We start from the raw sequence: 24,972 nt of genomic DNA on the forward strand, positions 1-24,972 counted from the left end.
CTTAAACAAAATATCAGGGGCCATATTTCAGCAATGGAAGGCGGATGAACATGGGACAGATACCAAAATGCTCTGGGGGGCCGCGGCTATGTGATAATGTAATAGATTTTTATGGTCTCTTGACAGGTCCTCTTTAAAACTAAATTTACCCATACAAATTAGTCTAAAGTTGATCAGAACAGATGATTTCAACCAGTGTTCATTGGGTGAAATCTAAAAGGGTTGTCCCACCAAAAATATTCTATATTTTTCAAAAAGGCACCTGGATCTGAATATTTTTGTAATTTAAAGAGGACCTTTCATGGGTCCAGACATTATAAACTAAGTATCAGGATACGTAGGGCATAGTGCAGGGATATACTGTAACTGCACTTACTATTTTCCTGGGCGCCGCTCCGTTCGCCCGCTGTGGCCCCCGTTGTATTCTCCCGCCTGGTATGCTAAAAGCATCGGAGCAATGAGGAGGAGACGGAGTCTTTCTCTGTGGGCGTCTTCTTCTCCCTGGCTGTAGCGTTATCCAATCACAGCAGATAGCATCACAGCCAGGGGGAAAAAAAAAACTCACCTTCTCCCTGGCTCTGACGCTCTCCGCTGTGATTGGACAGCACTACAGCCGGGGAGAAGGAGACGCCCACGGAGAAACAGGACAGTCTCCTCCTCCCTGTACCGATGCTATTCATTAGCATATCAGGCGGGCAAAGTGAACGGCGGGGGAACGGAGCGGCGCCCAGACAAACATACATATCCTGATACTTCGTTTATAATGTTTGGACCCATGAAAGGTCCTCTTTAATGTATTATATATGTATAACATATTATAGCTACCGAGTTATTCAGTGAAATCAATATGTATACCACCACCTGCTGTTTGGCCTTTTTGTAATTTCTCTGTCCACTTTAGTTAGGTGGACGCACATGATCAGTTCTATCCTTCAAGTGCAACCAGCTGCAGGACACATCTCCTGAGAAAGGATACACTCACTGAGCTGCCAGCTTGAAATAAATCTAGGAGAGCAACTGGAGCAATGAAGGCAAAGATCTCTGGAGCCATGTGAGGTACAGCGCTGGTTCTAGCTTTGTTACAAAGGGATTGTCATGTTATTATGTCTTATTTTCATTTTTTAGATTCATGATGGGATAACTCCTTTAACAACAAATGCTTGTATTAGCCAATTGATGACAGACCATCATCATCTGAAACGAAGTCGGATGAGGCCTTTTGTCCTCATGCACACGACAGTTGTTGTGTTCCGTTCCGCAAAATGGGGTTCCGTTGTTCCGTGATCCGTTTCCATGTGTCTTCCTTTATTTTTGGAGGACCACCAGACATAAAGGAAAGTTAAAAAAAGTCTAAGTCAAGTTTGCGATGCAAAGGATAGGAAAAAAAAACAGACACGGACGACAATCTTGTGTGCCTCCGTGTTTTTTCACGTTCCCATTGACTTGAATGGGTCCGCGAAAAAAAATAGGACAGGTTATATTTTTTTGACGGACTGGAACCACGGATCACGGACGCGGATGACCAACGGTGCATTAGCCGAGTTTTCAACGGACCCATTGAAAGTCAATGGGTCCGCATAAAATCACGGAATAAAACAACGGTTGTGTGCATGAGGCCTAACGGTGTGGACTTCATCTCCAAATTCCTCAAAACTCAGTTTTATGAAGAATCTATGGGATAAGCTGAAAACAAGTCTGATCTGCGACAGCTCCACCTAGTAACTTAACACCACTGAGGCCAGTTAGTGGCTGCACTGGTAAAGGGGGATGTCGCCACTGCAGCGGCCCGGAGAAAGGGGATGGGTGGCAGAGGAGGCTAGGAGCAGTACACCCATTAAATAAAAAAAATACAGTTTTGAAGAGACTGCGCTAATATATAACACCTTAGTACCAGATAATACAGGCACATTCAAAGGTCTTGTGAAGTCCATGCCTCGATGGTTCAGAGCTGTTTTGGCGTCAGGAGAACATGAATAATATTAGGTTTTAATGTTATGGTTGACAGCTGTATATTTTCATGTAAGGCTACTTTCACACTGGCGTTTGGGTTTCCGTTTGCGAGATCTGTTTCAGGGCTCTCACGGATCCGTTTTGCCCTAATGCATCAGTTTGCCTCCGTTCCGCCTCCATTCCGCTCTGGAGGAGGACACCAAAATGCTGCTTGCAGTGTTTTGGTGTCCGCCTGACTGCAGAGGCAAACGGATCCGTGCTGATACGCAATGTAAGTCAATGGGGACGGATCCGTTTTCACTGACACAATATGGCACAATAGAAAACGGATCCGTCCCCCATTGACTTTTAATAGTGTTCAAGACGGATCCGTTTTGGCTATGTTACAGATAATACAAACGGATCCGCTCTGAACGGATGCATGCGTTTGTATTATCTGAAAGGAAGCATTTGTGCAGATCCATGACGGATCCGCACCAGACGCGAGTGTGAAAGTAGCCTAAGCTGTGACATATAATCTGTTTGAAAAGATGATCCCTGAAATAATGCACAGCGAAAATATACGGTTATCTAGCCACCTGGGCAGCGACTAGATTTCCAGAGGAAAAAGGATTAAAGCCGACTATGACTGATACGTATCTAAAGTTCCACTATTGCTTTTCTACACGTTACACCAGCGCTGATGACACATATACCTTATACATTTCTCCCTTATTTACAAGTGTGTAGATAGAAAGGCATTGCGGCAACCACAAGTACGTATCTGAAGTGGACTTATTCTAGTCTAAGTATATTCCAAGTCACCCGTCCGCTACATTCAGGCGTTGTACCTAAAAGAGATTAAAACACATAGGTTTGTAACACAATCTCTTCTGCACCTCCGATGTTATTCACCTGGACACGATAGCCATCCGACATCATCATATAATAGTTCTGCGGGACCATATTAGGGACGAGTATATAGCAGGAGTACAGTATGTTGGCACTAGATTTTCTTCTATATGCGGTGCTACTAAGGAGAATTCTACTGTAATACAGTAGGAAATAGAACATGGCACTTGGGCCAGAAATACTACCATAGCAGCCATTACAGGGCCCGCAGAGGCAGGGGAGCCCAGGCTACAGTGATGTCTGTCATCCATTATGGCCCGGGCCTCATTCTGCAGCCTGTTCTCTACCCAGCAAGCACCATGCAGTGACATCATCGTGCCTCTCGTACCTGCTGGGAGTAGATCCTCAGTCCGTGCGCTTTTCTACTCTAGACAGAAGAATGAATGGGCCAAGGATCACTCTTTGGTCTGTCCGCTGTCTCAAACCATCACACGCAATGATGTCACCACATCGAACCTACTGGGAAGAGCAGGATGTGCTCCGATCATCGGGGGAACGGGACTAGGTGAGTATTGTAAGGGGAGCATTACTGTATTAGGCCAATAACTGGGTATTATACTGTGTAGAGGCCCAACTGCTGTGTGGGGACACCAAAGGGGCATAACTACTTTGTGGAGTAAGTAAGAAAGCATCACTGCTGAGAGAGTGGGGGTTATATAGTGAGCACGGGTGGTCTTTACTAGCCGGGGTTCAAAATTTGCTATGGGTCCTCTGTGTGCAGAGTGCCTCTGTACAAAACTAAAGGTGTTCAGCGGTACATTATGGCACTGTATAATGGATTTTTACTAGCTGGATTCAGAAAATGGTCCATGTGCATTAGGCCTTACACACACTACTACTGATTTAAGCAGAGACAGAAGGCTAAATACAGGAGGAGGTGAAGATATCAGCAGAATGGCAGAAAGTTTATACTGGCCACCTGACAACATGTATGGATGAGTTCACATCAGTTTTCTGCAGATATCCATGTATGAATGTACTTATTTTAATGTGAGGTTTACTGAGGAATTTAAAGAAGGGATAAAGTTAACAAGTTAAATGGTTTTCTATTAACTATACTACATACGTGGTTGTTGCAAAAATTAATTGATTAAATTAATCTCTGGAGAAACTGAAGATTTTATGAGCACAGCTAAGGGTACTTTCACACTAGCGTTGCCGAAACTGCCTGTTGGATCCGGCAAACAGTATGCAAACTGATATCCTTTTTTTCCGGATCCGGTGAAATACCGGATCCGTCTCATTAGGAATTTAGGATCCGGTATTTACATTTTTTCAAAGATCAAAAGCGAAACCAACTCCTCCTATATCCCGGCGCATGTGCAGACCGGAAAACCGGATTCGGGGACGCGGCAATTTCCGGAACACTTGGTACCGGATCTGGCATTAATACATCTCTATGGAAATTAATGATGGATCCAGCAAGTGCGGTATTGTTCTGGGATTTTGTCCGGAAAAAATACTGCAGCAAGTTGCGGTATTTCCTCTGGTCAAATACCGTAAAAGGGACGGAACGGAAGACATCCTGATGCATGCTGAACGGATTGCTTTCCATTCTGAGTGCATTAGGACAAAACTGATATGTTTTATCCGGTATTGAGACCATTTACCGGATTTCAATACCGGAAAAGAATAACTCTAGTGCGAAAGTACCCTAAGGCCTAGTTCACATATTAGTGATTTCGATCAGTGATTGTGGAGCCTATGTAGAGATAAGGTATAAGGGAAAGATTTGCACCTGTTTTTGACCCGCATTGGTTTTGGCTCACAATCACTGACGTGTGAGTGAAGCCTAATTCATCATTGGTTCTCTTTACATTACGTCTTACTGATGCATAAATGCGTGAAATTAGAGCTGCAATATTAGGGTTACTGTAACTTGGGCAGTGAAAATGTTATATGGAAGTGCTAGGTGGGGAGGAAAAACAGTACTTACGTGACAAAGTAGATAAGTGAGAGCTTTGGTGCACGTCCGGCTGGCTACTGAGTCACATTTTTGGATGATAGAGCTGAAGAGAGATCTCTAGGCTCAAAGTTAACTCCATCTCCAGTCAATCTCGATTGAATCCATGGAGACAGCCACACAAGGTACCACCTTTCTCCAAGAAAATTCTTGGCATTTTTCTTCCATCCATGGTCATAATCTCTTTCATGGCCGCCAAACCACTCTCTGGTAGTTGAGCCACGGTAAAGAATTAAACAGTGCAGGATGAAGAAAGCCAGGCAAAATAGAAAACCCACGACACAGGTATCAGCGACAAAGGCGACAACGAAAGCCGAGCCCGAGACCTGACCTAGAGAAGAGAGAAGGCTACAGCTTAGAAAACATTTCTTACATGCTCTATAGAACCCCGAAGCCCGCTCTTTACGGAAATTGGTGTCAGCTAGGTTTAGCCTATAGAGCTGAGGACATACGCTGCTAGATCGCCCCTAGCACAATATACATTTCCCATAGCTCTGAGTGCTTTTATTCAGTCAAATAAAAGATTTTATATATTGTAAGGGATCGCTCTCTCTCAGGGGGTCGCAATCACGGATGTCTCCTCTGACAACGGGGTTCAAGTCCAAAAGGTGCTTTATTTTGGCACTTCAGCACCATCACACACACATAAACACAAAAATAAACACCTGCCCGTCTGGGCTCTACCTAATACGTGTGATGTATCTATCTCACCTATAGAGTCCTCAGCCTTGTGGCCCCTCAGCCCTCCTGGCTGAGACCACACAGAGCCTCGGCAGGCTTCATTTTCCAAGTCTCTCCTGAACTGAGGGCTGGTTTCTCCCCCCAGTGATTATAGCCAGCTGGCCTCACCTGTGGTGGAATAGGGGTGTGGACTAAAATATCCACCCCTTCTACACCTCTATCTCGTATGAGGCCTGACACTGCCTCACAATATATATATATGCAAATGAGGCTAGTAAGGAGCCCAAGGGGCTCTTACCAACGTTTCAGGAGCCGAGCCACGCCCCCTGTGAAGGAGCCAGCACCGCCTGCATCCTCCGAATCTCCTCCTTGCTCCCCCGACGTCACACAGTTAGAGAGCCGTAATCTCGCGCATGCCAGCTAGCACATGCGCAGTTCGTTACCCGAGGCTGCAGCCAGCACATGGAAGGAACACTATGTCAGCACTGACATGCTGTGTACTCGCACATGCGCGAGATTCCGGCTCTCTAACTGTGTGAAGTAGGGGGAGCAAGGAGCAGCGGTGCTGGCTCCTTCACAGTGGGCGTGGCTCAGCTCCTGAAACATTGGTAACAGCCATTACTAGCCTCATTTGTGTTATATATAAAAATTATAATAAAAAAAAAAAAACAACACTCAGCTATGGGAAATGTATATTGTGCTAGTGGCGATCTAGCAGCGTATGTCCTCAGCTCTATAGGCTAAACCTAGCTGACAGAATCCCTTTAAGGCTCTCAAATGCACAAACCCTAGCTAGGATATTTCAAATTCACACTTTGTAATGTATACAATGGCTTCAGGATACAATATTTTCAACATACAATGGTCTCAGACTAGTGGTAAACCACCCTGAACCAGCTGCCAGTCTTTGAGATCAGCACAGGAACTAAACTACACTTTAGTTCCTGTAGAATTTGATCACAATCACGAGTAGAATTTTTTAAACCAGTTTTGATTAGAGTCTGCGTTGCTTCACTTTGCACCAAATTTAATAATAAGGGGCAAGTGGTTTAAATAATTTAGCACATGTTTAGACGTAAGAAATATGTCTAGAGTTACTCTGGTTTTTGCTTCTGTGTGTCCCTGTGCTGTGGGCCGCAAACAGTGGGCCCCCAATACACAGGCACTGGCCGTGTGCACTCTGTGCTGCAGATGTGGACCCATTGATACGGCAAGAGAAAGGACATGTTTTATCTTTTGCGGAGCAGAAGCATGGATCAGAAACACTTCTGTGCCTTCACACCACAAAAGATAAGACATGTCCTATCTTTTGCCGCATTTTGCAGATCGCGGACACATTCAAGTCAATGGGTCCGCATCCACACCAGGAGTGCACACGGCCAGCGCCCATGCATTGTAGACCGCTATTTGTGGTCTGCAGCACAGGCACGGAGCCCTTGCGTTCCTGTACATGAGCCATTAGACTGACATTTTTTGTGGTTCATAAATCTGGTGTGCAGACTCACTCGGATGGTGTGCATAGCTATTGACACACACTTTTCAAAGATGCCACGAGTGGTGTAAAACATTGGCGTGTGCAAAAATGTGCGACTTTTTCCTGCCAGAATTCTGACGTGAAGGAAATGACAGATACCCCCAATAACATCTGAAAAACATTTCAGCATGCCGTAGGTAGGAAAGCTGGGACGTGTGCAGCAGACGACCGCACAATGCTTATATCTAAAAATGCTTCTTTACATATTTATACTCTACTCCATATTATATGAAGAATGATACAGAACTCCATAAGAATTACGGCCATTTAATGTCCAGTCGCCCTCTGGAACCAAGCTAAAGCCCAAACACATTTAAAGCTCTACTAAACAAATGGCACAGCTAAAAATATATGAAATGACTGGTACAGGGTTAGAAAATATGGCTGTTTTCTGAAAACAGTGCCACCCCTTACCACAGGTTGTATGTGGTATTGCAGATTACCCCAATTCACTTCAGTGGAGCAAACATCTAATACCAGAAACAACCCATAGGCAGCTGTAACACTGTTTCTAGAGGAAAACGAAACAAAGAATTAACCCAAGGTGTCCCGAGGGAGGGGCGGGGGGATGATATCCACCCAATGTAAACCCCAGAAAGGGGACACGCAAAGATAAGACTCGGTAAAAAGCTCCCGAGTTAAATAGCAGAAACAAAGGAAAAGGAGCTCATGATACCAAAAAAAATATTATTTATTAAAGCATGATTAAAAAATGACATGAGTAGAGCCAATAAATAAATGGTGCCATAGACATGATGAAAAATAGGAGCGGAGGACAGAAAAAGAAACGCCACCCTGGGAGAAAAAGCACACGGATCAAAAGAGCATGGTACAATGTATAGAGAAGAAACATGGGAATCAATGTAGAGTCAATGCTCTAATCCATGTACTAAGTACTACTGAAATGAGGTACCAGGTGAGACACCTGTCAAACGCATAAACACCTCTGTATGTAATCATTGGCGTGCAGACAGACAGTGCACAATGGAATTATGCTGCAGACCAATGGGATGTAAAAAAAAGGTACAAAGGTACGCCGAAACGCGCGTTGGGGTAGCGCCACCCTGGTTGTTCTCGCACACGGTTCTTTGTTTGGCGAGTCCCTGTCTCCTGCTGTTCCCCTCTGGTTATCATCATCATTATTACCTTTTTTTACATCCCATTGGTCTGCAGCATAATTCCATTGTGCACTGTCTGTCTGCACGCCAATGATTACATACAGAGGTGTCCATGCGTTTGACAGGTGTCTCACCTGGTACCTCATTTCAGAAGTACTTAGTACATGGATTAGAGCATTGACTCTACATTGATTCCCATGTTTCTTCTCTATACATTGTACCATGCTCTTTTGATCCGTGTGCTTTTTCTCCCAGGGTGGCGTTTCTTTTTCTGTCCTCCGCTCCTATTTTTCATCATGTCTATGGCACCATTTATTTATTGCCTCTACTCATGTCATTTTTTAATCATGTTTCTAGAGGAAGCAGACATGTTTCTAAGGGTCCATTCACACATTCGTAGTGCATTGCGGATCTGCAATACACCTGGCCGGCACCCCTATAGAAATTGCGGACAAGAATAGGACAGGTTCTATTTTTTTCCGGAGCCGCGGACCGGAAGATCAGGGGCACGCTCCGGAAATGCGGACGCGGCGGGCACATAGTGTGCTCTCCGCATCCATTCCGTCCCCATAGAGAATGAATGGGTCCGCACCCGTTCCACAATTTGCGGACCGGAAGCAAACCCATTATTACGGAAGTGTGAATGGAGCCTAATCCTGTACAACCTGGTTACACTGTATAGCGGCTGTGATTGGTATTGCAGCTCAGCACCTTTCACTTTTATGGGGCTGAGCTGCACCTAGGCCACGTGACTGATGAACGAGTCGTCACTCGGCCTAGGAAAAGCTAGAGAAGGCTGCAGACATTTGATCAGTGGAAGTCCCAGAGGTTAGGTCATCAGTATTAGGCCGAATGCACACGGCCGTGTTCCACTGCCAAGAGCAGTCCGTGGTGTGCCGGGCTGGATTCCTGTTCAGAGCAGGAGCGCACAACGTCATTGGTTGCTATGATGCAGCCGCTGCTGTACAGTAATACACTCGTATAGTGTATTACTGTACAGCAGCGGCGGCATAATGCGCACGACATCATAGCAACCAATGACGCCGTGCGCTCCTGCTCTGAACAGGAATCCAGCCCGACATACCACGGAACACGGCAGAGGGCATTCGGCCTTAAAGTGTGGAAAAACCCTTTGAACAGTTATAACCTGTTAGGTAACTGATTTTGTAAAAAGAATACCAACCTCACACATAAGTTTAAGGCTACTTTCACACCTGCGTTAGGTGCGGATCCGTCTGGTATCTACACAGATGGATCCGCACCTATAATGCAAACGCTTGTATCCGTTCAGAACGGATCGGTTTGCATTACCATGAACAAAAAAAATTATTTTATTTTTTATTTTTTTTATTGTTCATGATAATGCAAACTGATCCGTTTTGACTTACACTGAAAGTCAATGGAGGACGGATCCGTTTTCAATTGCACCATATTGTGTCAGTGAAAACAGATCCGTCCCCATTGACTTACATTGTAAGTCAGGATGGATCAGTTTGGCTCAGTTTCGTCAGACGGACATCAAAACGCTGCAGGCAGCTTTTTGGTGTCCGCCTCCAGAGCAGAATGGAGACTGAACGGAGGCAAACTGATGCATTCTGAATGGATCCTTATCCATTCAGAATGCATTGGGGCTGAACTGATCCGTTTTGGGGCCGCTTGTGAGAGCCCTGAAACGATACTCACAAGCGGACCCAGAAACGCCAGTGTGAAAGTAGCCCTAAAGGAGTCAGTATTTAGGACAGACCCCCTTAATGAAGAACTTCTACATTATTCTCTAAGAGAAACATGTAAGACAGAGAAACTATTTTACCTACTGATCATCATCTGGAACTTGTTCCCGAGTAAAACAAATGTGCAGATCACAACTCCTTACTGCAAATGAGTCAAGGAAACATCCACATAGTCTTTTCCAGGGGTGTAGCCGTAGAAGGTGAAAAATGTAGCAGGCGCACCCTGGCCCTGGTGCCTGAGAGGGCTCAAAGGTGCCCCTGCCCGTATGATGATAGTTGGGGGGCCAGGAGCAAGTTATGCCTTGTCTAGTCTAAGGCTAGGTCTACACGACGACAATAAGTCGCGCGACAATTTTTTATAATGATAGTCTATGGTGTCGCAATGCGACATGCTGCAACGTGACAGTCACAGAAAAATCCATTTTGAATGGATTTTTTGCGACTGTCGCGATGCAGGATGTCGCAGTGTGACACCATAGACTATCATTATAAAAATTGTTGCGCGACATTGGTGCGACAAATGTCGTGGTGTAGACCTAGCCTTAGACTGAGAGGTCTGTTTTGCATAATATGAGAACCGATGTCTAAAAGGTTCCTGCTCCAAAACATGACATTGTATATGTGGCTGTCTGCCCTGTATGCAGTGATAGCAGTTATTGTTATAGGTACATTGTAATCGTAGAGACATTTTATATTCCGGTCTTAGTGTCCATTCACACGTCTGCAAATGGGTCCGCATCCGATCTTCTAGTCCGCGGCTCCGGAAAAAAATTGTGGACAAGAATAGGCAGTTCTATGGGGGTGCCGGGCGGGTGTATTGCGGATCCGCAATACACCATGGAGTGTGAATGGACCCTTAAAGGGTTTTTCCCAGAGTAAATTAACAAGGACCTATCCTCGGGATAGGTTATCAATTTCAGATGAGTGGGGGTCTAACACTCGACACCCCCACGATCAGCTGTTACCTACAGCTGTTGGTGCTGAACCTACCACTCAAAATGGAGCCAGAAGCACAGCTCCATTCATAGTGTTGTGGCCACACCAGGTTACTGCAGCTTCGCTCCCATTAAACCTCTTTAATCTGTGGTCCACTGATGTCACATGTGGCAACAGTATGAAGAGGTGCATGCCTTCTAATAATTGTGGCGCAGTATGGGCTGGGGTAGCGCCCCACGACATTTTCATCCGTGTACAGGGAGAAGCAGCAAGAGCGGTGTGGGTACTGGTACTACTACTACTACTACTACTTAAGCCGTTTCGGTCAGTGGCTGTCACCTTAATAAACCATTTTGCTGTGCTATATACGGTAACCTTTGTGTTCTGCCCATTTTGTGCATAATAAATGTATGTAATGTGCTGTAAAGATTATACTGAAATGTTACGTTTGACGTTGCTGCCATCTAGTGGTCAAAGTTAGTTTCTACTTTGCCAGAACTTTACAGGAAGTGTATTTTTATCAGAGTCAGTAACCTTTAACCTGGAACTGTATTTCCTCCATTTCATGACTGCTCCTGGATCTAGCAGGCTGCATGCAGAGGAGCTCTTGATCTATTCCTGGACTTATAATGGAATTGTCTGTGAGTACTCTCACTGATGGAGTGAGGCTGCTGTATTATGTGTAATGTACTGACACATATGTTTTGTTTATATTGTAGTTTTACAAAGTTATTCAGAAAAGAGAATACATACAGATCTGATGTCTCACGTTTCTTGACTTCTGAATTATTGTTAAGCTGTCTGACTAGTGTTATACAACAGTTCAATAACGCGAAGCAGAACAGTAAAAAAAGACAACCCACGTGGCGGTCTGGAATAAACTGAGACGCCATTACTGCAGCATGAGTCTAAGATCAGGAACAAAGTACCAGGCTGATGCCATGCTACCGCCAACACAGCAAGGCAGGGAGAACATTCCTAGTGCCCAGCAAGACGATGCAAAGTCGCATGTGTCCAGAACTTCACGGGCTAGCAAGATGTCCTCAGCAAGTTCCTCAGCAGTTAGAGCTCGTGCCAAGGCAGAAGCTGCCCGCGTCCAGCTACAGTACGCAGAAAAAGAAGCCATGATGATTCAGGAGTTAGCAGCAAAGAAAGCTGCCATAGCACAAGAAGAAGCGGTGTTAGAATCAAAATTGCTCATCCTGCAGCGACAGACTGCAGCTGCTGAAGCAGAGGCCGCTGCCTACATGGGAACAAGTCGGTCAGGAAGTGAAAAATCATATAAAGACTCAGAGTTTCCAGAAAAACCTCTATTCTCTGCAGATCGTACAAGTGAGTACATCCAGAACCTTACTGATGCGCATACAAAGGAACAGTCTCTTAAACCTGAAGCAAAGGAATTCAGGCCGAGATCAACATACCTCCTGAGCAGGCCCAATCAACCACATGAGGTCAGCGGCTGCCAGAAAACCAAGAATGAAGCACCAGAAACCCCTAAGAACAAAAAACAAGTGTTCCCATCACCTCAACCTATAGATTACAGGCGCGAACAACAATGTGCAGTGGATGTCACCAAATATCTCATCCGCAAAGAAATGGTTAGCTCAGGCTTTCTCCAATTTGATGACTGTCTTGAAAACTTTTGGGCATGGAAATCTTCCTTTCTGAATGCCACTGAAGGTCTGAACTTATCACCAGCAGAAATGCTTAATTTAATGATAAAATGGCTTGGTACTGAGTCAGCAGAGCATGCTAAGAGGATGAGAAGAGCAAACCTGTTCAACCCTGCAGCCGGACTCAACATGACCTGGAGAAGACTAGAAGAAACGTATGGATCCCCAGAGGTAATAGAAGGAGCACTGTTGAAAAAACTTGAAGTCTTTCCCAAGGTGGGCTACAGAGACAACGTGCGGCTATAAGAACTAAGTGATCTTCTACTAGAGATAGAATATGCCAAAGAGGATGGCTACTTGCAAGGACTTTTGTATCTAGATACAGCTAGAGGCACTAATCCCATAGTAGAGAAACTACCCTCAAATCTGCAAGACAAGTGGATGTCTGTGGGAGGTAAATTCTAAGAAGATTATGGATTCGCTTTTCCCCCCTTTCTCTGTGTTTCTAGGTTTGTCCGAAAGCAAGCGAAAATCCGAAGTGATCCCAGTTTCGCCTTCACCACCAGCGGCAATCAATCACACAGACCTGAGAGACCTCACAGACCTCACGGTAGGACCTATGTATCCACACACAAAACAGCTGTACCTTCAGAAGTCACAGACTGCCAAAGCATCCACAAGGTACACACCATAGAAAACCCTGATAGACATTGTCCAATACACAAAAAACCACATCCACTAAAGAAATGCAAAGGCTTTAGAAGCAAACCCATTGCAGAGCGGATGTTCTTCCTTAAACAAAACGGCATCTGTTTCAAGTGCTGCGGATCTACTTATCACATTGCCAAAGACTGAAAAATACCAGTAGACTGTACAGAATGTGGCAGTGAGAGACATATTGCAGCTTTGCACCCTGGCCCTGCTCCTGCCCCACTAGAGACTGTAGAACCCAGGAAAGATCAGGGCAGGGAGCAACAAGAGACCCCACTCTCCTCTGTAATGTCTAATTGCACTGAAGTATGTGGACGAGGCAAGAGTGCACGATCATGCTCTAAAATCTATCTAGTGACTGTGTATCCCACTGGCAAGAGAGAAAGGGCAGTGAAAATGTATGCAGTGCTAGATGAACAGAGCAACAGATCCCTTGCAAAGTCAGATTTCTTTGATATCTTTAACCTTAAGGCAAGTACAGTTCCATACGCTCTAAGGACATGTGCAGGGACAATTGAAACCACAGGGAGAAGAGCTACTGACTTTACTATTGAATCCTTCAATAAGAAAGTGCAGTTCCCACTTCCTACCCTAATAGAGTGTGGCATGATACCTGACGACAAAACTGAGATTCCCTCTCCAGAAGTAGCTCATCACCACCCTCACCTCCGCTCAATTGCTCACCTTATCCCAGCTGTTGAGCCAGATGTTTCTATCCTTCTACTTCTTGGAAGAGATATCCTTCAGGTACACAAGGTGCGCCAGCAAATCAATGGACCTTATAATGCCCCCTATGCACAGAGACTGGACCTGGGGTGGGTCATTGTAGGAGAAGTTTGCCTGGGGACAGTGCACCAGCCTGACAACATTAGCACTTTGAAGACATCTGTGTTAACAAATGGACGCACATCCCTTCTCAGTCCCTGTCACAACAACTTCATTGTCAAGGAAAGCTTTGGCAGGTCAACACAACACTGACTCATCTACACTATATGGTAAAGAAGAAGTCAATTACAACATTGAGACAGACAATCTAGGGATAACAGTATTTCAGAAAACTAAAGATGATGATAAACAGGCCCTCTCTATAGAGGATCAGATCTTCTTGCAGATTATGGATAAAGAGGCTTACCAAGATGACAATCACAGTTGGGTGGCCCCTCTCCCCTTTCGCACACCCAGACGTGTTCTGCCTAGTAACAGGGAGCAAGCCATGAAGCGTTTGCATTCACTCAGCAAAACACTGCAGAGAAAGCCAGAAGTGAAGGGGATGCTAGACAATGATCACGCTGAAGTTGCAGGACCACTTGAGACAGACAGGGAACACTGGTATCTACCAATGTTTGGTGTGTACCATCCGCACAAACCCAACCAAATCAGAATAGTTTTTGATTCCAGCGCAGAGTATAAAGGAGTGTCTTTAAATGACGTACTGTTGAGTGGCCCTGACCTAAACAATACTTTGCTAGGTGTCCTCATGCGCTTCAGAAAAGAGCCCGTTGCTTTCACAGCAGATGTGCAACAAATGTTTTATTGCTTCCTTGTCAGAGAAGACCACAGAGACTTTCTACGTTTTCTCTGGTACAAAGACAATGACATAGACAAAGAAGTTGTCGAGTACAGAATGAAAGTGCACGTATTTGGCAATAGCCCCTCTCCTGCCGTCGCTATATACTGCATGCAAAAGGCTGACCAGAAAAATGCAGAGTGCTATGGACAAGAAGCCAAACACTTTGTATTGAGACATTTCTATGTAGATGATGGACTTGCTTCTGCTAGCACACCTGAAGATGATATACCCTTCCTTAGTAAAGCAAAGCAAATGCTGGCAGAATCCAATCTGCGTCTTCATAAAATCGCTTCCAACAGCCAAAAAGTAATGGAAGCCTTCCCTGTAGCAGACAGAGCTAAGGACCTTAAAGATCTTTGCCTAGGTACAGACACCCTTCCCTTGCAGAAAAGCCTAGGCCTAAGTTGGGATCTAGAAAATGATAGTCTTGCTTTCAGAGTTTCCTCAGAGGAAAAGCCTTTTACACGTAGAGGTATTCTATCCACCGTAAATAGCCTCTATGATCCCCTAGGGTTTGTATCACCTGTGACTATAAGAGGTAAGGCCTTAGTTCGTGAACGGTCATCTGGGAAAAGTGAATAGGATGCATTGCTTCCACAGGAGAGACTAAGTGAGTGGGTTCAATGGACAGAATCCTTGCAAGCGTTAGAGCACCTAAAGATAGACAGATGCTATGTGCCCGTATCTCTGTCATCAGCTTGCAGGAAAGAACTGTGCATCTTCTCAGACGCATCCACCACAGCTATAGGTGCAGTAGATTACTTCAAAGTAATTGATGCAGAAAATGTGTGTCATGTTGGATTTGTCATTGGAAAGTCCAAATTAAGCCCTAAACCAGCCCACACTATTCCTCGTTTAGGGTTGTGTGCTGCTGTACTTGCAGTCGAAATGTCTGAGCTAATCACAGATCAACTAGACACTGACTTTGATGCTGTGAAATTCTTCACTGATAGCAAGACTGTCCTAGGGTACATTTGCAACACCACTAGGAGGTTCTATCTGTATGTCTCCAACAGAGTGAATAGAATCAGGCAGTCTACACACCCAGATCAGTGGTTCTATGTATCTACAGAGCAAAACCCTGCAGATTATGCCACTAGGCCTACTCAAGCAGCATGCCTTCAGAACTCTATATGGTTCTCAGGCCCATCCTTTCTGTACCAACCACACTGAGCAGATAGACACTGCTAATGTTTATCCACTCAGAGCTTGAAGCTGACCCAGATACACCTATGGTCCTTACCCCAGCAATGTTGTTGACTCAAAGGTGAACTCTTTGTCTGCTCCATCCGGAACCATAAGTACAACACCAGTTCATGCTAAACAATGGAAGCAAGTACAATGCTTGGCAGACACCTTTTGGAAAAGATGGAAGAGGGAGTATCTGTCAAATCTGCAACGCCGTAGGAAATGGACTGAGGATCGCCCAAATGTAAAAGTGGGTGATGTTGTTCTGTTGAAGGACAGCCAAGAGGGCAGGAACGAGTGGCCCGTAGGACTTATTGTCAATGCTCTACCAAGCAGGGATGGCAATGTTAGGAAGGTGGAGGTCAAGATTGCAAAGAATGGGACTTCCAAAATGTATCTTAGACCTATAACTGACATTATAGATTTAGTTTCAGATTAGCTAGGATTCCATTTCCTGTTTATATGTTTTTCTGCATAGCAGTAGTTATTTAGGTAGTGACATAATAAATTATGCCAGACAGGGAGTGTTCGGCCCATTTTGTGCATAATAAATGTATGTAATGTGCTGTAAAGATTATACTGAAATGTTATGTTTGACGTTGCTGCCATCTAGTGGTCAAAGTTAGTTTCTACTTTGCCAGAACTTTACAGGAAGTGTATTGTTCTCTGAGTCAGAGGCAGTAACCTTTAACCTGGAACTGTATTTCCTCCATTTCATGACTGCTCCTGGATCTAGCAGGCTGCATGCAGAGGAGCTCTTGATCTATTCCTGGACTTATGATGGAATTGTCTGTGAGTACTCTCACTGATGGTGTGAGGCTGCTGTATTATGTGTAATGTACTGACACATTTGTTTATGTTTATATTGTAGTTTTACAAAGTTATTCAGAAAAGAGAATACATACAGATCTGATGTCTCACGTTTCTTGACTTCTGAATTATTGTTAAGCTGTCTGACTAGTGTTATACAACAGTTCAATAACGCGAAGCAGAACACTTTGTATGTGATGTACATGGAGTTGAACAAACACCTTTACCTGTAAGGAACATCATCCACGGCATGATCAGCAGGAAGAGGCTGTGGAGACTGAAGCCCTCGTGAAGCAAATCCATGAAAATTTCAGCATTCAGAATGGTTGCAAGAAGCAGCGCCACCAACCCACTGATTAACGCACAAAAGAAGTAGCGATAGTTTGAGTAGCCGACACACTTTCCGAGCAGGGTGCAATGGTGGTCACGGCGAAGTACACACACGTTACAGTTAAAACAGTGGTGGCATCTCGGGGGAATGCGGGTCTGGCAGCTGTAACAATACCTAAAAAAAATACAGTCACAAGAGTACCTCAAATGGAACACAATGAAACACTCAAGAACATAAAAAAGTAAATGCATGATTTCTATAAAAATATAATCAGACTTCTCAATCGCTCCTTATCAGCGTGACAGGACCCTATTATTACTCATTATACCTTGTTTTACAAGTGCAATCTAAACTGGTGACAGAAAACACAATTGAAAAACAGGACCCCATTATTATTTTTTTGCCACAGACCATCATCTACAGGAGGTTGGGGGAACGCACGGCAGATGAATACATGGTATCCAGCACTTTGGTCTGCTGGAGTTGATCAACAGGGAGAAAAAAAAACGACCAGAAAATAAGCAGAAAATGGGACCAGAAACGGAAGGCTCCATCCATTGTGGGGTCGTCGTCAGCACAGCTCCCATTTACCTGACTGCATTACATTCACATGCATATACACATTATTATGGTCACCAGCTAATATCCAGAGAATTCACTGCCTGCTTCATGGCACTCCTTATAAACCAACCGAGGGATATATGTGCAGACAGCCTATCACACTCCTAATATACCCACCGAGGGATATGTGTACAGACAGCCTGTCACACACCTTATATACCCACTGAGGGATACGTGTGCAGACAGCCTATCACACACCTTATATACCCTCCGAGGGATACGTGCGCAGACAGCCTATCACACACCTTATATACCCTCCGAGGGATATGTGTGCAGACAGCCTATCACACACCTTATATACAGGGCTGTGGAGTCGGTAGATAAATGTTCCGACTCCGACTCCTCAGTTTTATGTACCTCCGACTCAGACTCCGACTCCCCGACTCCTCTGTATTAATATGCGAATGTATTTTATACATTCCTTGAGGGAAAGAAACGCAACCTACCACAGGACTACTGGCTGGGAAGCCAACAGTCTACTGTATTGCACAGTTTAAGCAAAAGACAAACACAATGAAAGCAAAGGAGGATCCAGGAAGGGGCATTTATTCTAAAACATGATTTTCCTAGGAGAATCCCATAGTCATGTTTAAAGTTTAAGCTAACAATCTGAGTTTACAAGTTTTTATAGCCTTAGGCCTCTTTCACACTTGCGTTGTTGGGATCCGGCATGCACTTCCGTTGCCGGAGGTGCCCGCCGGATCCGGAAAACGCAAGTGTACTGAAAGCATTTGAAGACGGAACCGTCTTCCAAATGCTTTCAGTGTTACTATGGCACCCAGGACGCTATTAAAGTCCTGGTTGCCATAGTAGGAGCGGGGAGCAGGGGAGCGGTATACTTACAGTCCGTGCGGCTCCCGGGGCGCTCCAGAATGACGTCAGAGCGCCCCATGCGCCTGGATGACGTGATCCATGCGACACGTCATCCATGCGCGTGGGGCGCCCTGACGTCACTCTGGAGCGCCCGGGGAGCCGCACGGACGGTAAGTATGCTGCTCCCCCGCTCCCCGCTACACTTTACCATGGCTGTCAGGACTTTAGCGTCCCGGCAGCCATGGTAACCACTCTGAAAAAGCTAAATGTCGGCTCCGGCAATGCGCCGAAATGACGTTTAGCTTAAGGCCGGATCAAGATCAATGCCTTCCAATGGGCATTAATTCCGGATCCGGCCTTGCGGCAAGTGTTCCGGATTTTTGGCCGGAGCAAAAAGCGCAGCATGCTGCGGTATTTTCTCCGGCCAACAAACGTTCCGTTCCGGAACTGAAGACATCCTGATGCATCCTGAACGGATTTCTCTCCATTCAGAATGCATTAGGATAATCCTGATCAGGATTCTTCCGGCATAGAGCCCTGACGACGGAACTCTATGCCGGAAGAAAAGAACGCAAGTGTGAAAGAGCCCTTAGCTGAATGACAGCAGTTTTTCCAATCGTTTACAGCTTCAGTCTTGAACTATTGGCCCTCCATTCCCTTCACTTATACAAGTGTCTCACTCTCTAGTCCTGCAAAAAACATATTTATTTAATCCCTTATCAGTGAAAGGCTAGGTTACACATGGACGCTGCGTTCCCTGTAAAAGCAGAACACAACACTATGGAAAGTATAAGTATTGCAGCTCCTAATTGTGCGTTGCGTGCCATATAGTGAAGCACATGAAAAGCTGGCTTCTTCATGGTCACTTAACGTGTTCTTTTTGCGGTTACGTGAGGCACTGCATGCATTGGTCTTTATTCTTACAGTAGAGAAGTCATTAATTATAACTTTTTGTGAATTGGGACATTTAAACTTGCTTTTTTTTTTTTTGTAGGAGTCGGAGTCGGTGCATTGTTTGCCGACTCCGGGTACCCAAAATTTCCCCCGACTCCGACTCCTCGACTCCGACTCCACAGCCCTGCTTATATACCCACTGAGGGATACGTGTGCAGACAGCCTATCACACACCTTATATACCCACTGAGGGATACGTGTGCAGACAGCCTATCACACACCTTATATACCCACTGAGGGATACGTGTGCAGACAGCCTATCACACACCTTATATACCCACTGAGGGATACATGTGCAGACAGCCTATCACACACACCTTATATACCCACTGAGGGATACGTGTGCAGACAGCCTATCACACACCTTATATACCCACTGAGGGATACGTGTGCAGACAGCCTATCACACACCTTATATACCCACTGAGGGATACGTGTGCAGACAGCCTATCACACACCATATATACCCACTGAGGGATACGTGTGCAGACAGCCTATCACACACCATATATACCCACCGAGGGATATGTGTGCAGAGAGCTTGTCACACATCTTATATACCCACTGAGGGATATGTGTGCATAAGTAGGAAGCGGTCATAATAATGGGACTCGACCGTGTATTTCAGCTCACTGGAAACAAGAGTTACATATGATCAAAATAACCATCTACTATAGAAGAGACATTATATACTCACTCCCAACCTTGACCGAGGCTCCCATGCTCCAGGAAGACACCTTTAATTGTGGAATTACTCAGGACAAATTTCACCATATTCCCCACCACATTAAATAAGAGGTACAATGCCAGCACCAGAAGAGGTAACTGTCCACTCCCTGTAGTGGTGAGGATTAGATAAAACACCTCCAAAGTCACGGAGGAGACAAGAACGGCCATGATGATCAGAGGCAGCACCTGGGCGGGGTCCCAATGGCGGGTCTCCATGCCTAAATACCTGCCAAGCAGAAACAGTGGTCAGAATGCTAGAAACATATTTATGCATATCATCCATTCTTAAAGTGCAGCAAATAACTCTATTTTGGGCCATTCCTCTATTATTCCTGCTAAAAGTTTACAAATAAGGGTTCTGCTACACAGCAACATGAAAGTCACGTGACTTTTGATATAATGATTGTGAGTGGGGTCGCAATGAGGCACGCAACATTACGCAACTGAGATGTGACAGTCACAAAAATCCAGACATGATGGATTCGGTGTCGTAGGTCGCACAAGACTGGGCTGTGTAATAATCACGCACCGGCAAGGTGCAGACAAGTCACACATATTGTTGTGTTATGCAACTTTTCTGCGACACATGTCGCGATGTAGCCGAACCCTAAAGGTACAACTAGTTGGCGGTGTGTCCTTGTGAGGTCTGTTGCACACACTGTTCAGTCGGTGCTACCATTGGCAGATTGTGCAGGGACACACTGTCCACTGGCAGGACTCAATTGTACTTTTATTCTTAAAGGGAAACACCCTGGTTTTGCAATTGTCAGCATGAAATGACAGGAAACAAGAGCTCATGCACGCAAATGTATTTTTTGTCCACAGGTCGGATGTGGGCCCATTCTCTTCAGTGGGGCCGCAAAAGATGTGGACAGCACACCCCTGAGCGCCCGCTTCCGTATGTCTGTTCCATGGCCCTGCAAAAAAAAAATTTAGCACGTCCTATTCTTGTCCGTTTTACAAAAGATAGGACAGTTCTATAGAGAGCAGGACACGGCCGGATCAGTGTTTTGCCCGAATAGTGGTTGTTTATCAGTAAAGCCCGGTTTTCCTGCATGAAACTGCAGTCATGTGACATTTTCCATTGTGTTGGCTGCTTGCCCGATGACATCACGTCTAAGGATCGACAGATTATTGGAGTTACTGATATTATTGGCCGATATTCATGATTTAAAAAAAAGTTATCGGCATCTAACCTTGCCGATAATGCATCCAGCGCGCTGTCACGGAGAAGGAGTCACTCTCTCCCTCCCCCCGGTGCCACGCTGCCAATGAGGAGAGACGGGAGGAGGAGGCTGCGGCGCTACTGCCAGCACCAGTGCTTCTCAAACAGCTGATCGGTGGGGGTCCCGGGTGTCGGACCCCCATGATAAATTACTCATGACCTATCCTGAAGATAGGTCTGCAGTAAAAAAAACATTTGGAGAACTCCTTTAATTAACTGGGGAGGTCTGCAGGCCAGAACTGGAAACCTATGCCAGCTAGGAGCTGCGGAAGACTTCTGGTGCAATTCACCACAGATTTTTGGCACAACTACAGACACTACTGTGGAGCAGGAGACAGAACGCTGATCATGTCAGGGGGGCTGAACGATCTCAGGGACATACATGGCCCCTTGGGAATGTGAGTGTAGGCAGAGAGGTACCTGAGGGCAGAACCACAGCAAAATCTCACCAAAAAGCTATGAAACTAGAGCAAGGCACAAGTGCAGCAGTTACCCATAGTAATCAATCAGACTCCAGCTTTCATTTGTCAGAGAACCTTTTCAGAATGAAAGCATTAACCTGATTGGCTGCCATGGGGAATCATCTATGAAGCTGCTGGGTACAGACACCATCAGTAAGTCATGTAGAGAGGGCTGACATGAGCGCAGTGTCACCATGGCAACCCAACACACAACCAGATTGTTTCACCCCAGTACAACCACTGAAAATCCCTTCACTACAATACAGGAACTGTTATCACCATAGACATGGCGAGAAGACAGAAGAGTCCGGTTACCTCTAGATACAGCTCACAGAAGCCCTGCAGGAGTCCGCCTTATCCTTACACTCCGTGTCAGTGGCCTTCACTCATGGATGACAGGGCTGAGCACTACCTTTCCCCCCACAACCTGTCTGTCTCCACGTCACGTGACCTAAACCTTCAGCGAGCCCATACACTGAGCTTACTCAGCGGCAAAGTGTGACTGAAGGACCTTTCATGACATCATCACCACGTGATCAGTCACATCCGGGGGAGCCAGCCAGTAGAAGCTAGAATGGAGTGGGTGTCGTGAAAGGAGGTGTGACGTCAGACGTTACGTGGTGCTGATGGTCACGTGGTTGCAGGTATACTAGATGCAGTGGGGATAGTATATACAGCAGTGAGCTGTTATGTGAGGTAGGAGGTATAGATGACACCTCATACTGCTGTATAATATATATCTCTATCTATACACACTAGTGTAAAGGAAAACTGACTTAGTTGCCCATAGCAACTAATTAGATTCCAACTTTCATTTTCCAAAGGAGCTGTGAATAATAAAGGTGGAATCTGATTGGTTGCTATGGGCAACTAAGCCAGTTCTACTTTACACTAGTTTAGATCAATCTCAGTGTGCACAGATGTATAGTATTAGGGATAGTGGGGTTAACTGGTAATTTATATTGATGACCCAAAACCCAGGACTTGTGCCGATCACCTGTGTGGGTGCTGCAGCCTCTTCCTAGGCCATGTGACATCACCCTACATGGGTCACATGACCTAGGTGCAGCTCAGCCCCACTGAAGTGAACGGGACTGAGCTGCAATACCAACCACAGCTGCTATACTATATGTGGTGCTGTGCTTGGTGAGCTGCCAGCTACACTCACCAGAGTGAGGGTGGGGGGGACTCGGACCCCCGCCAATGTTATAATTATGACCTATCCTGAGGATAGGTCATCATTATCCTTTCCTGGATAACCCCTTTAACTGGTCTGGCATACTGTTCTCAGCCTGCCAGATCACTTAAAGAGGACCTTTCATGGGTCCAGACATTATAAACTAAGTATCAGGATACGTAGGGCATAGTGCAGGGATATAACTGCACTTACAATTTTTTCTGGGGGCCGCTCTGTTCGCCCGCTGTGGCCCCCCTTGTATTCTCCCGCCTGGTATGCTAATTAATAGCATCGAAGCAATGAGGAGGAGACGGAGTCTTTCTCTGTGGGCGTCTTCTTCTCCCTGGCTGTAGCGCCGTCCAATCAGACACAGCCAGGGAGAAAAACACCTCACCTTCTCCCTGGCTGTGATGCTCTCCTCTGTGATTGGACAGCGCTACAGCCAGGGAGAAGGAGACGCCCACGGAGAAAGACTCTGTCTCCTCCTCATTGCTCCGATGCTATTAGCATACCAGGCGGGAGAATACAGCGGGGGGCCACAGCGGGTGAACGGAGCGGCGCCCAGGAAAATAGTAAGTGCAGTTATATCCCTGCACTATGCCCTACGTATCCTGTTAGTTTATAATGTCTGGACCCATGAAAGGTCCTCTTTAAACTGAGTTATAAACCTGCCCTCAAACTAACCTCTTTCCATAATACTATGTACTAAAACTAAAATACTCTATACTGAAACTCACCGTAACGGTCCATTCACACATCCGTGTGTGTTTTGCGGATCTGCAAAACACGGACACCAGCAATGTGCGTTCCGCATTTTGGGGACCGCACATCGCCGGCACTAATAGAATATGCCTATTCTAATAGGACATGTTCTATTTTTTTCGGGATCGGAAATGCAGACCCGGAAGTGCGGATCGTGCGGCCCCATAGAAATGAATGGGTCCGCAATTCCGTTCTGCAAAATGCGGAACGAAATTGCGGATGTGTGAATGGAGCCTAAAATACTATGTTGTCAGAATGCCTATTTTGTCTGCAAACGGTCAAGAGTGAGACATTTTCTATAATTTTTGGCGCAGATTCAAACAGCCCATGTGTGCTGCCCGCATCCATAAGTCTGTTCCACACCCCTTCAAAAAAACAGAACATGTCTTATCCTAAGGATAGGACATTTCTGAAGGAGGCAAAAAATGGTGGCAGGCTCTTGTGTTTTGCAGATGCACAATTTGCGGATCGCAAAAACAGATACGGTGATGTGCTTGAGCCCTAAACCTGCATGCAAAACCATCAGTTTTTCCCTGAACAGATCCTGACACAATCTGCATTGCTCGTGTGAAATTAGGGTTAGTATTAGGGCTGGTATTAGGCCTCATTCACATGACTGTATTTTTGGTCAGTGTCCTATCCGCATTTTTGCAGATCGCACATGGACCCATCAATTTCTATGGTGCTGCAAAAAATGCAGGCAGCGCACGTGTGCTGTCCTCATCCGTGCTGCAAGTTAAAGAATATGTCTTATTCTTGTCTGATTTGCAGTTTGGCGATGGGGTCTGCGAAAAGTGCAGGATGCACATGGCAGCTATCTGTAAATGTGGCCTTAGTACTAGGGTTAGGCCTCATGCACATGGCCGTGGCTGTACTGCCAGCCGCAAAACAGGGATCTGTAAAATACGGACACTTTCCTTGTGCAATCCGCATTCTTCTCACTCCCGCAATATGGACAAGAATAGGACATGTTCTATAATTTGCAGAACGGACACACGGATGCGGGCAGTACATAGATTTTTTTTTTGTGGACCCATAGAACTGAATGGGTTCATTTGCAATCTGCTAAAAATGCAGATCAGACACAGATACAAAATACAGTCGTGGCCATGAGGCCTTAGGCTCCTTGCAGAGAAGCGCGAGCGAATTAGGTCCGGATGCGTTCAGTGAAAAATGCACGATTTCGCAAGTAAGTTCATTCAGT

At 45.5% G+C, this 24,972-nt stretch overlaps 1 protein-coding gene across 2 annotated transcripts; it reads right to left on the reverse strand.

Moving 5' to 3' along the window:
* Positions 1–2,345: 2,345 nt before the first annotated feature.
* On the reverse strand, positions 2,346–22,343 carry ZDHHC24 (zinc finger DHHC-type containing 24). Of its 2 annotated transcripts, none has more exons than XM_040410491.1 (5): positions 22,194–22,343; positions 20,112–20,369; positions 16,923–17,200; positions 4,778–5,135; positions 2,346–2,780 (listed from the first exon to the last, which is right to left on the reverse strand). In XM_040410491.1, the coding sequence occupies exons 2-4, from the start codon at positions 20,357–20,359 to the stop codon at positions 4,822–4,824; spliced, it is 840 nt and encodes a 279-aa protein (XP_040266425.1). In that variant the 5' UTR covers positions 20,360–20,369; positions 22,194–22,343; the 3' UTR covers positions 2,346–2,780; positions 4,778–4,821. The 2 variants fall into 2 exon arrangements, with proteins under 2 accessions (XP_040266425.1, XP_040266424.1); XM_040410490.1 differs by having other exon boundaries at positions 22,145–22,343.
* Between the last annotated feature and the right edge of the window lie 2,629 nt (positions 22,344–24,972).

This window comes from Bufo bufo, chromosome 10 (genome assembly GCF_905171765.1).
Source record: "Bufo bufo chromosome 10, aBufBuf1.1, whole genome shotgun sequence".
In the NCBI taxonomy this organism is placed as follows: domain Eukaryota; kingdom Metazoa; phylum Chordata; class Amphibia; order Anura; family Bufonidae; genus Bufo; species Bufo bufo.